The 15,004-nt window shown below is 48.2% G+C and overlaps 1 protein-coding gene across 5 annotated transcripts in view; it reads right to left on the bottom strand.

The window, feature by feature from the left end:
* Positions 1-15,004, bottom strand: part of LOC107401216 (uncharacterized) — a 385,225-nt gene that overhangs the window by 254,569 nt on the left and 115,652 nt on the right. For all 5 annotated transcript variants that reach the window (XR_013046060.1, XM_076555095.1, XM_076555096.1 and 2 more), the window contains one exon: positions 12,591-12,715. Coding sequence is in view for 2 of the 5 variants with exons in the window: in XM_076555096.1 (XP_076411211.1) it covers positions 12,591-12,715 (125 nt within the window). In the remaining 3 variants the exon portion in view is untranslated. The remainder of the gene's footprint in view (positions 1-12,590; positions 12,716-15,004) is intronic.

Raw genomic sequence — 15,004 nt, 5'->3', positions numbered from 1 at the left:
CACATGCCCCCTCCCACCACCCCCTCCACCACCCCCACCCCCACCCCCGCCGCTCTGCTCTCAGTCTGGTGGACACATGCTACAGTTTAAACCAATTCAGAGTTTAACCTGTAATCTTGGTGTCAGTTGGTGGCTAATAGCTGCCATGTAATTGTAAGAGGTGCACCAGACCTCCGGCAGGTGTAGACAAGCCACAAAGAAACATGCTCCACATCTTGGTCTTCTGGAACTATCCATCCCTAGATCATACACCAAATTGTACGCAGAATGCCGCAAAGCCTTCTTAAGACCAATCTTTGTTTCAGATGTCACAGCAAAGAAGATACCATAAATAACTCCCAGCAGCAGCTAATCAATTGTTTTGTTTTCTAGCCAAGATCTGTTCATACAGCATTACGACCAACACCTAAAATACTGTTATTTTACAAGGAGAGAATTCTAGAAACAAGGAATTACGTGTCCGACAAATAACACTCCAGATTCCAGCCGCCATCCCCTTTCATTTATTTAAACACGGTATTTTAAGTCATCACTACTTTTATCTCCCACTAGAAGCCAGATTCTCTGACCTCCCTTTCCTGTCATTTCCCACAGCTCTCTCCTCCTCCCCTTCCTGGTTTCCTGGGTGATTTCCATGCCTGTTTTTTCCTGCATCCCTCTCTTTCCTGCTTCGTAGGACATAACAGGAGAGCAAGATCCTCCTGTCTCCCGCACTGGAGACTCCAGGCCTGTTCCCTTAACAAAGCCTGCCCATCTCACACAGGCAGCATCCCAAAGAAGAGTCACAAGGCATTGACAAGGGACACAGAAAAAATTCAAGCTCTGCTGTGCTTCCGAGACCCCCTCCAGGAGACCCGAGGGACGGAGACACACAGAAAAGTACAGCAGTGTAAAGCCACACTTTTTGACTGGGTGGCTTTAGCTCTCAGCTTTGAGCAGAGCTCCGACACCAGAGTTCTGTTGGGATCCCTGGGTGGGGGGAGGGGCGATGAGCCAGCAGTGCTCAAGTGAAGGCCCTGAAGGCCCCCTCCCAGGTCCAATCAGAGCTTCCAGCAAGGGCCAGGCACCATCATCATACACCAGTGAAATGTAAGCCAGAGAAATGAGGGAACACCAGGATACCTCCCAGACCATCTCCAACCAAAGACGGAAAGGGGGCCACTTGAATGAATGAATGAATGAATGGCTCCTAAATAAATGGCAGTTAGCCAGGCGGTGGTGGCACATGCCTTTAATCCCAGCACTCGGAAGGCAGAGGCAGGCAGATCTCTGAGTTTGAGGCCATCCTGGGCTACAGGGTGTGAGTTCCAGGACAGGCTCCAAAACTACACAAAGAAACCCTGTCTCAAAAAACAAAACAAAACAAACAAACAAAAAAATGGCAGTCAGTCAGTGTGTTCAGGTCTCAGCTCAGACAACTCCTCAGCCTACTGGGAGGGAACTCTTGATACAGCAAGAACAACCACTTCTCTGAACAGCCCCCCCACCTCCAGCAAAAAGTTTGGAGAGAACAGGAGAGGGAAGGTCCCCTGACCTTCAGGGCAATAGGGATCCTGGTTCTGGCCCCATAAATGGAGACTGAGAGAGGCCCATCCAAAGCTTTGAGGACCTTATGGTGGCTTGAACTCTGCACCCACCTCCCCTCATCATCCCACATACCACACATGGGATGAGTGCCTGAGGAGCAGCCACACTCTTTACTCACTTCCATACCTAGAAGAGTGCCTGGGGGAGACAAAGGAGCGGAACCATCCCAACTCAACCCCTTGGACAACACAAGTCTCTGGGTCTCTAAACTTTAAACCGATCTGTTTATTCTTTTATAGCTTCATTGGGGCTTCGCTGAAAAATGTAACTGTATATATTCACAGAGTCCAGGGTGATGGCTTAATGTATGTACACGCACCGTGAAATGAGGACCCTGATCGAGTCACTGAGTACGTCCATCACCCCGCACGCTTTGCTCTCGGAGTAAGAAAGTCCATTCACTCAGCCACCTTCATCATAACAACACGGTTAAATGCAGTCACACCACTGTGTATCACACGTGCGCATTTACTCCCCCAGAGCAGAGAGTACCCACACTTTCACCAACATCTCCCCATCTCTCACCCCCACTCTGTAGCCCCAACAACCACATTCTACTATTTCTGAGTTCTTTTTTTTTTTCCTTTGATAAGGTCTCAGGTAGCCCAGGCTAGCCTCAAACCTGATATACAGCCAAAGATTATCTTGAATTCCTGATCCCTACTATTGAGACTGCAGGCTTATGCCAGCATGCCTGGTTTGTGGACCGCTGGAAATAGAACTGAGCTCCATCCACAGCACTTTGAATCTCCTCTAAGCCTTGAGTTAGGATTCCGGCTTTGCCCAAAGGACCTGAAGAAAACTCAGCCTTCCTCTGCTTTCCTTCTTCCAGGCTATTTCAGTCAAGCAGAACCAGGGGGCCAGGTGTAGCAGTCTGCCTTAGATCCTGAGAGCAGTGAAGTCCCTCCTCCTGCTTCCCCCACAGCTGCTAGCCCTTGTCTGTCAAAACAAATCCCAAAGCCTCTGTCACATCAAGACAGACCCACATAACAGCACATGTGGGGTGAGGCTGAGGGACAGACAGCAGGGACATAGCCACCTCAAAGGCAACAGCCTGCTCAGGCACCAGTGGTTGTTTTCACGGAAGGACATGACCCCAGAGTCCCTGACATGCCACTCAGAGCGAAACTCCACATCGCCTCCCTCCTTCCCTGCCTAGCCGGCTATGATAGTTTCCCCCAGGGAAACATTGCCTCTCCTAAGCCACCTAATGTCACTTCCTCACACTCCTACCTCCAAAGACGACTCTGGTAGTTGCCAGTGTTTGATGAAATGCTGCGTACAGAATTTTCAAAAATAGCAACCAAACAGAAATGTATACCTTGAACGGATCATTCCAACAGATGCGACTTACAGCATTTATTATCCTTCTCTGGTCTGGGACTTTTCAAGCACTCCGGCTTCCAGCGGGCCAGGCTGGGAGCTGTTTGATGGTACCTCTCTGACCAATTACATACTAATTAAAAGACCTTGGTGTTCTGGAGGTAGCAGCTTTGCATATGGATTTTAATTACCGGGCCCTAGTTTTGCCAAGAAAACACAAAAGGCTTTTCTGGCTGGATGCTGAGGTGTAGAGGGAACACATGGCTTGCATGGGAGGGAGGGCAGGAATCCAGAGCAGGAAGCCCAGCAGACACCCCCCCTCTACCCCTTAGCTCCCCCACCTCTGTAATCTCTTTCGAGGCCTGTGTACCAGCCTTATCCTAAGTCCTTCATTCAATGTCTCTGGAACAAAGGGCATTCTCAGTAGACATGGCACAGCCATCCTGGACTGCACATAACCCTGGGCCTTCTCTGAATTGGCCATTTTTTTTTTCACCCCTGTGGCCTTCCCTTGATTTGAGATCAAAACCTTTTGTCACTTCCCCTACTCACAGATCTCACAGAGCTGGGGTGGGGTGGGGGTGGGGGGCCACTCCAGAACCCATTCCTCCGTCTCTCTCCTAGTCAGGCCAGTGTGCAAAGCTGAGGCAGGAAGATGTGACCAGGCATGACCAACCTGCACAATGAACCCCTCCTGCCCTGGTGTTTGTCTCAAGCATGGGCACTTGATCCACTGTACACCTGGGCAGACATGTTATCTATCCAAGTCAGGGTGAAAAGTAGTGTTTGCAGTGGTCACGGAGAAGAAGAGATTGGAAAAGAGGCATCCCAGGGAAGACAGAACTGAGGGGGAAAAAAAAAAAAAAGAAGGAAGCTACAACCCTGGGCAGTTGCCCTGATGAATAAAGCCATTCCGGAATGAATCCACTCAGAACTTTTTTAAGGACTCTAAGTTATTAAAGTTATTTTTGTGTTTGCACTGGCTCCAGCTGGGCTATCAATTTACAAATACAATCATCCTGTCTGGCAAAAATAAGATCGGAGGCAAGAAATTAAAACGGTGCCACCCTACAAGGTACACACTTGAGGCAAGTCTCTGAGGGGCCCTAGAGATCTTAGCCATAGCCAAAGAACTCAGGGCTGGAAGAGCTAGCTGTTGGAGACAGAGCATCCACTTCAACCGCCTTCGCCGACCGTTCCTACCCAGGTGTGCTCGGGAAGGCCAGTAAAGGAGAGCGGAACGTCCCACCGCAGCCAAGTGACAAGATCTTCTTCCCTTTTGCTGGCTCAGAGTCTCATGTGTAGCTGGGGCTCCCTAAAGCCTTAACTGAACACTGCAGCCCTCCCTCTTAAATGTTCAGCTAATGAAAGCATTTCCCCTTCTCTGTATGCGGCAGACACCTCTTCCCATCCTTTCCTGCACGGATGACCTCCACCTCCCGCGACAGTCTCTTCTTTGGTTTGATTGACACCAGCAGCATCCCAGCTCCTCCTGCTCACGAGTCTGCCCTTTCAGATGCTCAAAACCTTTTCTTCTTCAGTCTGTGCCACCTACAGACACTGAAGAACTCCACACCACTCACCCCTGCATCCTTCAACTTCCTGCCATCAGTTACCTGACCAACCTTTCTATATTTTCACAAGTAGTTCAAATACATTAAAAACAGCTATAGCTTTTTTACACTCTGCCCCCAAATAATCTCTCTCTCTCTGTCTCTGTCTCTGTCTCTGTCTCTCTCTGTCTCTCTCTGTCTCTCTCTCTCTCTATATATATATATATATATATATATATATATATATATATATATATATATCCTCTAAAATCAATGTCTCAGAATTTAGTCATCTTTATCTGGTTAAACAGGTATTTCTTCCTATAGTTAGACCTTAGCTACCTGAAATATTTTTATGTGTTTTTCAGAGACAGGATCTCAGGCTGGTCTCCAACTCCTGGGTAGAAACAATCCTGCCTTGGCCTCCCAAATGGCTGGAATGCACCACCAAACCCAAGGTACCTGACACATTTCCAAACGGCTCAGGGTGGTCGTAGAAAGTACATTTAATTGTCTATTTCCTGCAGATTCCTTAAGCGACACGATCAGTTATTTTCGCTTCCTGTGACTAAATTCCCCTATTTCTAAGACAGATTAATGCCGTTTGCCAGTGTTTAATGTTAGCCAAGATCTGGTAACGCACAGACGGAACACTTCACGCGAACGTGAACCAAGGATACTACTCTCTGGAACCCAGCATGCAGTTGGAAGACCTCAAGAACGGCAATCATTATTTTTATATTCCTGCCAGAGTGTCTTGTGAATTTACAGGTTGTCAGAGAAAGAGCTGAATGAATCTGGGTGAGATTCACAAACTCATTTGTTTCCTGGTCCAGGTGAGACCGTTTATTAGAATGTTGGGCTGGGAAAGGGGTGGGGTGATTCAGAAATAAACAAATGATAACTTCATCATCTGAAGCAGCCTTTTGCAGAAATCTACAATTCCTCATGAGTATCGTTTGATTGGCAGTGTCTTCCATTACCAGAAGTTATTCTGGGGAGTGAGAAACAGGAATTAAAAATAAGATAGGTATTTATGATGGGTTCAAATTCTAGGAGGCTTCTCTTAGTATCATGATTAACATAACTAATTAGGTTATTTTCTCTACAAATCTTTCTTCTGAATATTCAGCTTCAGAATGACAATTCATTATGGACCAAACAGTGGACCTTTCTCAGCCTGGCTTCTCTATTCCACTGGGGAAACCTGTATGCCCTCATACACACCTCTACCATTTCCTTCTCTTTCTCTCTGGCCCGCATTGCATCTGTCCTGATGACTCTCTTCTCTCCTTCCAAGGGTCTTGAGATCTGGCTTCTAGAGAAGACAGGTAATCCCACCCTGAAAGCTATGGCTCTCAGCACCAAGTGTGAGTGTTTTACTGCTGCGGAAGAAGAGTCGGGAAAGAGTAAGGAGCCCAGACTCTCCACCGCCTTCTCTAACTAAGCTGAGATATCTGCTCCCTGAACATACATGCCTGGAGTCACATATTAGAAGACTGGGTGACCTTCAGGGCTCATTCAGAAACGGTGGCAACCTGTCAAGCCCGTGTGTCCCACCGCATTGTTCTACCCATCACTCAGCTCATCTTGCAATTTCACCTCCCAAACAAGAAGTGCTGCCTTAGCTTTGACGGGTGGCCCCGCTTTCTGAACAGTCAAAACTAAGAAGTGGACTTTCTCTACCCCAGAAATGTTCAATCTGTCATCTGTGGGCCACCTGGAGCAGACCTTCTGGGGTAGCTAATAGGAAGGAAAGTTCTGGACCTGCTCCAGTGTGGCTGTTAAACCCACTAAGACATAAGGGACACTGATCTTTAGATTTTTTTTCTTCAGTGTGCCCCAGGTCTAGAAAGGGCTGGGGAGGGGGTCTTCCTCTTGGTGCATCGTCTGCACCCCTACAATCCCAGTTACCCATGGGGCTCCGCTTTCACCTCCGAGTTCCCCAGCTAGCCTCCCCATTTGCCTTTTTCCTAAAATAAGATTAGATTCAGGAACCCAGCTGCATGGTTCCTGATTCCATGAGGAAATACATCAAGTGTGCAGCGAAATTCTACCAGATGTAAGATCCGGTGAGCCTTCGGGGAGACAGAAGCAGCCAGTGCTGGATTCTGATCCCTCTCATTCATTCCATTTAATTCTCACACTAAGGCCACACCCATATCGAGACAACACGGCCAGTGAATTCCACAAGGGCAGAGTGGGCTACCCATCTCCATGCAAATGTAAGACGACAGACAGCTGATGAACAGGAGGACAGGGATGTCAAACTCACTCCCTTTCTTTTCTCCTTTCCGGCCATCCCACACCTGTGCTGCTCGGTTTAATCCCCTGACTTGGTAAGCACTTGTACAATACTGTTTGAGGACTTTCTGCTCTCCCTTCTGTGTGACTTTGGCCAAAATCCTTTTGATTACACTTGTATCATTGAGTTTCTCTTTTGTGACTTTTTTTTCTGACTAAAGAGGTAGAAAATGCCCCCCCATCACAAAGGCACAATCTGTTTTTCTGAGATGTGACTGAGTTTCAACTGAACTTACAAGCACTTGCCGTGAACTACTCAATCTCTTTCCAGATATTTTCTCATTTAGTCTGCGTTAATTTTATAGCGGTGGTAGCGTAGTACGCCTTTAATCCCAGCACTCAGGAGGCAGAGCCAGGCGGATCTCTGTGAGTTCGAGGCCAGCCTGGGCTACAGAGCGAGATCCAGGACAGGCACCAAAACTACAAAGAGAAACCCTGTCTTGAAAAAAAATTATATATTTATTTTATGCATGTGAGTATTTAGTCTGCAAGTATGCCTGTGCATCATGGCCATGCCAGGTATCTGTGGAGTTCAGAAAAGGGTGTCAGACCCCCGAGACTGGAGTTACAGACAGTTGTGAGCTGCCATGTGTGTGTGCTGGGAATTGAACCTGGGTCCTCTGACAGAGCAGCTAGTATTCTTAACCTCAGAACCATCTCTCCAGCCCCTCAATCAAATCCCCTTGAAGGGGAATGGTCCTGGGATCCCAGGTGCTCACATCCTTGATGTAAAATGATGTGGTACTTGTGTGTAACCTGCATCCTTTCTTGTTCTAAATTTCTCATAATACCTAACATGAGGTAAACACTACTAAATTATTACGCTGTCTTGTTTAAGGAATAACAAGGAAAAAGTTGGCGTGTTTTCAGTCTAGATTTAATTTTTCTTTTCTTCTGAGTATTTTCCATCCACAGTCGACTGAATCTGTGATTGTGGGAGCCATGGATATGGAGGGCTGACTATACTATTTTTATCACCTACAGAAAAGTGTTGAGGGCTATCTGATCACAGGTCTACAATCAAACCTCTGGTACCCCTCTCTCTGCTGGTGATGGTGATTTCCCCCCACTGTGCTATCTGGTACCACACAAGTAACTGTCCCTAAGTCCACTGAACTCAGAGCTGACCTAAGTCCACCTACAAGGAGAGTGGGTATGTGGTCAGCCTCACCACCCTGGCCTCCTGCTCCCTCGACCTACCCTCTGCCTTTTGCAGGCTTAGCTCGGCAGGCCCTTTGCCACATGGTGCCCCGTATCTAGCCAACACTTCATTTCAGGATGATGCATGCCGTCTTCGTGTCTCGCTTTCTTACGAGCATCCTGGCCACATCAAGCCAGGAGCTCATTTCCCCCAATATTGCCTCCACAAACGTCATCCACGCCGTCTACCCTAAAGCCCTGCTTCACGCTTTTATCCTGGCATCTGAAACGTGTCCGAGAGCATCCCGGGAGACTCACAGTCCTCACCACAGAATCTCCATGGGGGCCTTCCACAGTTGTTCCTTTGAAGGCCTCCAATCCCCCAGTGAACACTTGTCTCTTCTTAGTAACTCTGTGCGGACTCTATTCCCTTCCATCTTTGTCCCGTGCTTTTCAAGCCGACCAAGATCGGGGCCAAGGGACGAGGTTCACTAATTGGCTTCGGCATGCCACTTGTTTCGTCGTGACGTGGGTCGAGCCCCCCATGTCGTCGGGCTGGAACCACCCCATGATGGTGCTCTCCCCATCCTAGACCCTTAGGTGCTGGTGACTTGCCCCCGCCCCAAGCTTCGCTTAACTTTTAATGTGAAGTTGGCTTTCCAGCTATCTCACTCCCCAGGCCTGCACATCTGGAACCATTCACAACGTGGTGGTTGAAATTTCCACTAATTCAAATGGAATGCTAGGGATGGAGGCCATCGGGAGGCCCTCAGCTTCCCTCGAGTCCCGGCAAGTTACTCCGCTGTAAGAAAGGCCTGTGTCAACAAACATCCTAGAAAGACCTCAGGAGAGCAGAGCCCTGAACTCAGGACAGTGGAGCACGGAGAAGTTCAGCCCTGGACACGGTGGCCCTGACAGAACGCTGTAGGCTAAATGTTGTCCCTTCGAAATTCACCTTATAAGATAGGAACCTGGCGGGGCAGTGGTGGCCCACGCTTTTAATCCCAGCAACTCGGGAGGCACAGCCAGGCAGATGGATCTCTGTGGGCTCGAGGCCAGCCTGGTCTACAGAGTGAGTTCCAGGACAGGCACCAAAACTACAGGGAGAAAAACCTGTCTCTCAAAAAACTGGAAAAAAAAAAAAAGAATAGGAATCTGCGGCGGGAAAGGTGGTTCAGAGCACTCACTCTTCCAGAGGATCAGAATTTGGTTCCCATAACCTATGTCGGGCAGCTCGCGAAACTGCCTATAACTCCAGCTCCTGGGGATCTGATGCTTCTGGCCTCCAAGGGCACCTCACCCACACGCACATACCCACATGCAGACAAACAAACCTACACATAATTAAAAATAATGACAGGAATTACATACATCTTTTTTGAATGACAGGAAGGTACCTCCTCCTTCCCTCTTCATTCCCCCCACTTCCCACCCCCGAATTCTAAAGACACCACGAGAAAGTAGCTGCTGTCTACTAGCTGCAAAGAGCATGTTGGCATCTTGACCTTGAACGTCCCAACCCCCAAGTGTGGGAAATAAAGCTCTGCAGCTGACCCCCCGCCCCCCCCCCCCCCGGCCTGTGTTCTTTAGTTACGGAGCCCAAGCTTACAGCACAGACGTCGAGCTCCAATGTCCTTTCCCATTTTACATGGTTCATAGGTACAAGCTAGAATCCAGACACATGCCCCTCTTGGTCTGCTCAGCCGCTGTGCCTAGGAAGGGCACAGGTTGGGGAAGCCAGCAAGGAAACTGAGGGGAAACACATACACACCCATTCATCCTCCCATTTTCCCAATAAACACAGAATGACTGTTTCATACAATCGTGACTACTTTCCAAAGAGCCTGCCTACCTGCCTGTCTGTAAACGCGTGGAATAAAAACCTGGGAAGGTCACACTGGAAGGACAGCAAGGGTCACCTCTGGAATAGACTGGGAAAGAGGAGGGGGAAGAACGCAAGGATGTTGATAAAAGGGGACTCTCGCTGATGGCAACTGTTTCCACGTGTTTGTCTGTCCAAGGAAAACCACACAGCCTTGTATTTATCTGCTGAACAAAGGAAGGCACAGAGGCCGCAGGCAGGACATGGTGGGCCTGCCTCTCCTGTTTCAGGTGGCATCCTGTTTTCTAGGCCTTTTCTCTGGGACAGGAGAACGGGAAGTTGGAAGGTTCTGAGTGTTTGTCCCATGAGTGTCATATCCCTAGTAGTTGGTGCCATACTCCTCACACGGTAAGCATGACTTAGACACATGTGTCCTGGTTAGTTTATTATTATCATTTTTTTAATTATTATCATTGGGTCAACTTGATACAACTAGAGTCACGTGAGAAGGGAGCTCCTCAACTGGGCAAACACCCCCACCAGACTGGCTTGTGGGAAAGCACGTGGTGCGTTGTTTTGATTATGGCTGATGTGGGAGAGCACAGGTCACTGTGGGCAGGGACACCCTGGACATGTAGTCCCAAACTGTATGAGAAAGCATGGAGAGCAAGCCAGTAAGTGGCATCCCTCCACGGCCTCTGCTTCAGTTCCTGCCTCCAGGTTCCTGCCTAGAGTTCCTCTTGACCTTTCGGTCATGGTGCTTCATCATGGCACCAGGAACCTAACTAGGACGGACAGTGTGCAGGTGTTCATGACTTAAGGAGCTGGGGGAGGGGCAGAGCTCATGAAGAAGGTTCTGTGAGAGCCTGGCCAAGAGATATAGGAAACATCGGGATAGGAATCTGGTGACTCTGGAGAAGCATGAATGTGGCACCAAAGGGGAAAGAGAGTCTGTATATCTTCCAAGTTTAGTTGGCTCCTGGGACTCTTGATGGCACCTGGAAAGGATGCTACAGGCAGAAACCAAGGTTCGGCATTTATGAGGGGGATCATAACCCCAAGAGGACATACATGTCCCTGTTCTTTCTGAGCAACCAAGGCCCATGTGATCCCCATAGAGCCTCTGCCCTCCTACAATATGCAGCGGTATTTAAGAGGAGACTGTGTCCCAATGCCACACTGAGCCCCCACAGAACATGAAGGCCGGGAGCACAGACTCAGGCTTCAGCTCAAGTCCCAGTCCTATCACTTGGTATGAGTTAAACAAAACCCACCTGAAGAGGAAGGTGGCCAGGTCACAATCTTGTGACCTCACCCACACAGAAGGTATCACCTAACATCTAGAAACAATATACTTCCACAAACACTGTAGTTGATCTTGAGGTCCATGGACTTGGCTAGACTCCACAACAAAGAGGGAAGGGAGCAGGCAGCCATTGTCCACCATACCCACCCACTCCCAGGTCTGCAACCCAGCCCTAATTACCATGCTGTTGGGAAAGGTTGTATAGATTTCATTAAAGGCCCTAATTGGTTGACTTGAACTAAAGAAGTTACCCTTAGTGGGCTCAACTCAATTAGGCAGAGGGGCTGAGATTTTCCTGGCAAGGAAGGAAGGAAGGAGGGAAGGAAGGAAGGAAGGAAGGAAGGAAGGAAGGAAGGAAGGAAGGAAGGAAGGAAGGAAGGAAGGAAGGAAGGAAGGAAGGCTGGCTAGCAGATGGGCCCACAGACAGACTGACAGACTCCATCAGCTGGTGGATCCCCAGCAGCTTTTCCCTTCTTCTCCTAAATGTCCCCCCTCAGGCAGCCATACACAGGCACAGCCATGCATTGTGATCTTTTCCCTGCAGATTCCAGCCATTTACCATCCAACCCCACAGTCACCTAAGCCTCCTTATAAGGCGGCTCTCAGCATATGCGATCTCCCACGGTTTTTGCCTCTCTAGATGAGTCCTAATTGAGACTATTTCCCACAAGTGCTCACTTGGGAGTAAAATAAAGCTACTTCCTCTTTTCCACATTAAATACTGTAAAGTATCCAAGAGCTGATGCAAACAGAATAGAGCTGTTTCTCAGTATTTGTAATAGTTCTGACCTACAAAGTCACTGTAAACCTCAAATTAGTGACTCCAGCCTCACTGCTTCTGGGGGAAAGTGTATTCATTCATTCGTGCGTGCACGTACTAGGCAAGTACTCGACCACTGACCTACATCCCCAGTGCCACTTTTAGGAGACATGTGAGTTAGGTGGTATTTCTATGAATGGCTATCGATGGAATAAGCCTCTGGAATGGTGGACAGGTCCTACCTCATAAGATAGGAGTGATAGTCTGGTACTGGGTAACCATAAAAGTAACACATATCCGTGGTGATCCAATCAGAAGGACTGGAATAAGGACTAGTAACGATGGCTCCCACTCCGAAGCACTTAACAGTGTGTAGGCACAATTACAAATACTCTGCGTGCTTTACAGTATTGACATGACACCAAATGCATGCCAAGGCTGTAGAAGAAAGCCAGAGGGAAATGGCATTCTCCTCGGGTGCCAACAGTCTCAGTCTGCCCAAGACTGATGAGTTCCCCAGTCAACACGACATTCAGTGTTAAACCCGGGACATCTTTAGGAAACCAGAGCAGCTGGTGGGTCAGCTTAGGCTAGTCACACCAACTTGGGCCCCAAGTCCAGCTGGTCCACCCGAGGAGAGCGACAATGTCATTGAACCTTAGTTTCCCCATTAATCACACAGGTTTGCCAGCAGCACCTCCCTCCTAAGAGTGTGGTGGGAGATCAGAAGTAGACAGCCCTTGACGAGACATTCCAGGCAGGTATCAGAGATGAAAAATGTCAGAAATCACTCACCCCAGAAAACGCGAGCTCTCCTAAATCTCGGCACAGGGTACAGCGGAGATGATGCTCCAGAACTGGACAGCTGTATTTGAAGTCCCTAAGTGTCCACTCCATGTTCATCCCGACGGTGGCTGCAGCTGTGGGAAGCCAGAAGAAAAGCAACAAAACAGAGTTCAATAAACTGGGCTAGGCAGGAGAGGTAGAGACAGGTGGGGAGAGGTAGAGACAGGTGGATCAGGAGTCTGAGGCTAGCCTCAGCTACATACGATGAATTTAAGGCCAGCTTGGGCTGCGTGGCACTCTGTCTCAAACAACAACAAAAGTTATGTCAGCTTTCAGCCATAAAAGGACAATTTTTTTTTCAGACATTAGGCAAGTTTCTGGACAAAGCAAGAACAAGACAGGGATTCCCTGAGAAAGGAGAGAAAAAGAAAGTGATCCCAGGAGCACCTAGTACTCTGTCTGGAGAGGGGGTCCAGGGCTACCTCAGGGAGAAATGAGTAGGCAGGTCAATCTGGGAGCCTGGTCAGGGAAGGAGTGGTTCGTATCCCACCCGACCAGATTAGAATGAACTCCTACCACAGAGAGCATCGGGCACAGCCCCTCAGAACAGATCTTTCCCTCCCGAGCCCAAATTAGCTCCAGCGAAACATTGGCAAACTTCTCCTTTAATACTAAGTATTTCCGGCTGCGGGTTACAGGGTCACTGCTGCAACGCCTCAGAGCTCTGTTGCCAGCGCATTAAAGCAGCCACAGACAAGATGTCAACAGATAGCCACAGTGTGTCCCAATAAAACTTTATTTCCCAATACAGGCAGCTAGCCTGGGGGGCCCAGGGCAGCAGCCTCTGGTTTAGATAAACACGATGCTAGACTTACCCCAACGGTGCTGAAAAGCAGGCTCGCCAAGATCAAACTAGTTCCAAGGAACTCGCTACATCCCAGACCAGCAAAGTTCAAACAATAACTAGAGAGGTGCAGAAGCCCAGCATGCTACAATACAGAACTCACAAGATCCAAATCCAGAGTTGTCAGCTCTGCAAAGAAGAAGGGAAATACTACAGCCCAGGGCGAGAGAGAAAGGGGAGCCAAAAGGAGCAGACCCGGGAAGGCCAAGGGTGACAGGGTCCGTGCACAGACACCAAAGCGGAATCACGGTGATGCGCTCCACACAGATAAAGGAAAGATGACCTGGGGGTGGTGGGGTGGGGGGTAGGGGTGGGGTGTAAGCCTCAGAGCCAATCAGAGAAAAGGGGTTAATGACTGAAAATCCCAGTAGTGGAGCTAGAAGATGGCTTAGCAGGTAAAGGCACTTGCAGCCAAGTCCAATGGCCTGAGTTCAATCCCCCGGGACCACATGATAAAAGGGGAGAACTGAATCTCCTGCAAATTATCTTCTGGATTAAACACACACACACACACACACACACACACACACACACACACACACACACACAGAGAGAGAGAGAGAGAGAGACACACACACACACACACACACACACACACACACCTTTTTTTTTTGCACTTACTGCTTTAGCTATGAAGTGAGTTCCTTAGTCAGAGGCCATATTGGATGAAATAGTGATCGGCCTGCCTTCAGGTTTCTGACCTGACTTCCCTCAATGATGGACTGTAATAACCTGGACTTAGAAGATGAAATAAACTGTTTCCTTCCCTACATTGCTTTTGGTCATGATGTTTTATCACAGTATCAGAAGTGAAACTAGAACACCATTAAAATGTATTTTATAACATCAAGCTGCAATCCTTAGGGGGAAAAAAAAACAAATAAGCTTTTTGTTTTTGTTTTGTTTTGGGGTAGAGCCTGGTGGGGTGACTCATGAGTAGATGTGCATGTATACACACACACACACACACACACACACACACACACACACACACACAGTATTACTTTAGAGTTATACCACTGAGATACACTCTCAACTCTGAGGTGGGACTTCTCCCCTTGAATAGCTAAAAGGAAAAAACAAAACAAACAAACAAACAAAAAATGCAGGGCAGTGGCACAAGCCTTTAATCCTAGTACTCGGGAGGCAGAGCCAGGCAGATCTCTGTGAGTTGGAGGCTAGCCTGGGCTACAGAACAAGTTCCAGAACAGCCAGGACTACACAAAGAAACCCTGTCTCTAAAAACCAAGAGAAAAAAGAAGAAAAGAAACAAACAACAGTATCAGACTCAAGGGAAGAGAATTAGTTAGTTCTGTAAAGAAAATGAACAAGATTGACAAACTTTGGCCAAGTTAAGCAAAAGTGGAAGAAGTCAAAAACACTTCAAAACCAGCTACATGTGGTTTAATTTACATGAAATTCTCAAAAAGGCATGCAGGTGATGATGGTAACACACAACAAAAACCCGGTTGCTAGGTAGCAGGGGCAGAGTTAAGGGATTAACTAGATGAGGGGTGTT

The sequence above is a fragment of the Peromyscus maniculatus genome, chromosome 19, assembly GCF_049852395.1.
Source record: "Peromyscus maniculatus bairdii isolate BWxNUB_F1_BW_parent chromosome 19, HU_Pman_BW_mat_3.1, whole genome shotgun sequence".
Lineage (NCBI taxonomy): Eukaryota > Metazoa > Chordata > Mammalia > Rodentia > Cricetidae > Peromyscus > Peromyscus maniculatus.
Note: the sequence above shows the minus strand (reverse complement) of the source record. Positions and strands in the feature narration are given on the sequence as shown.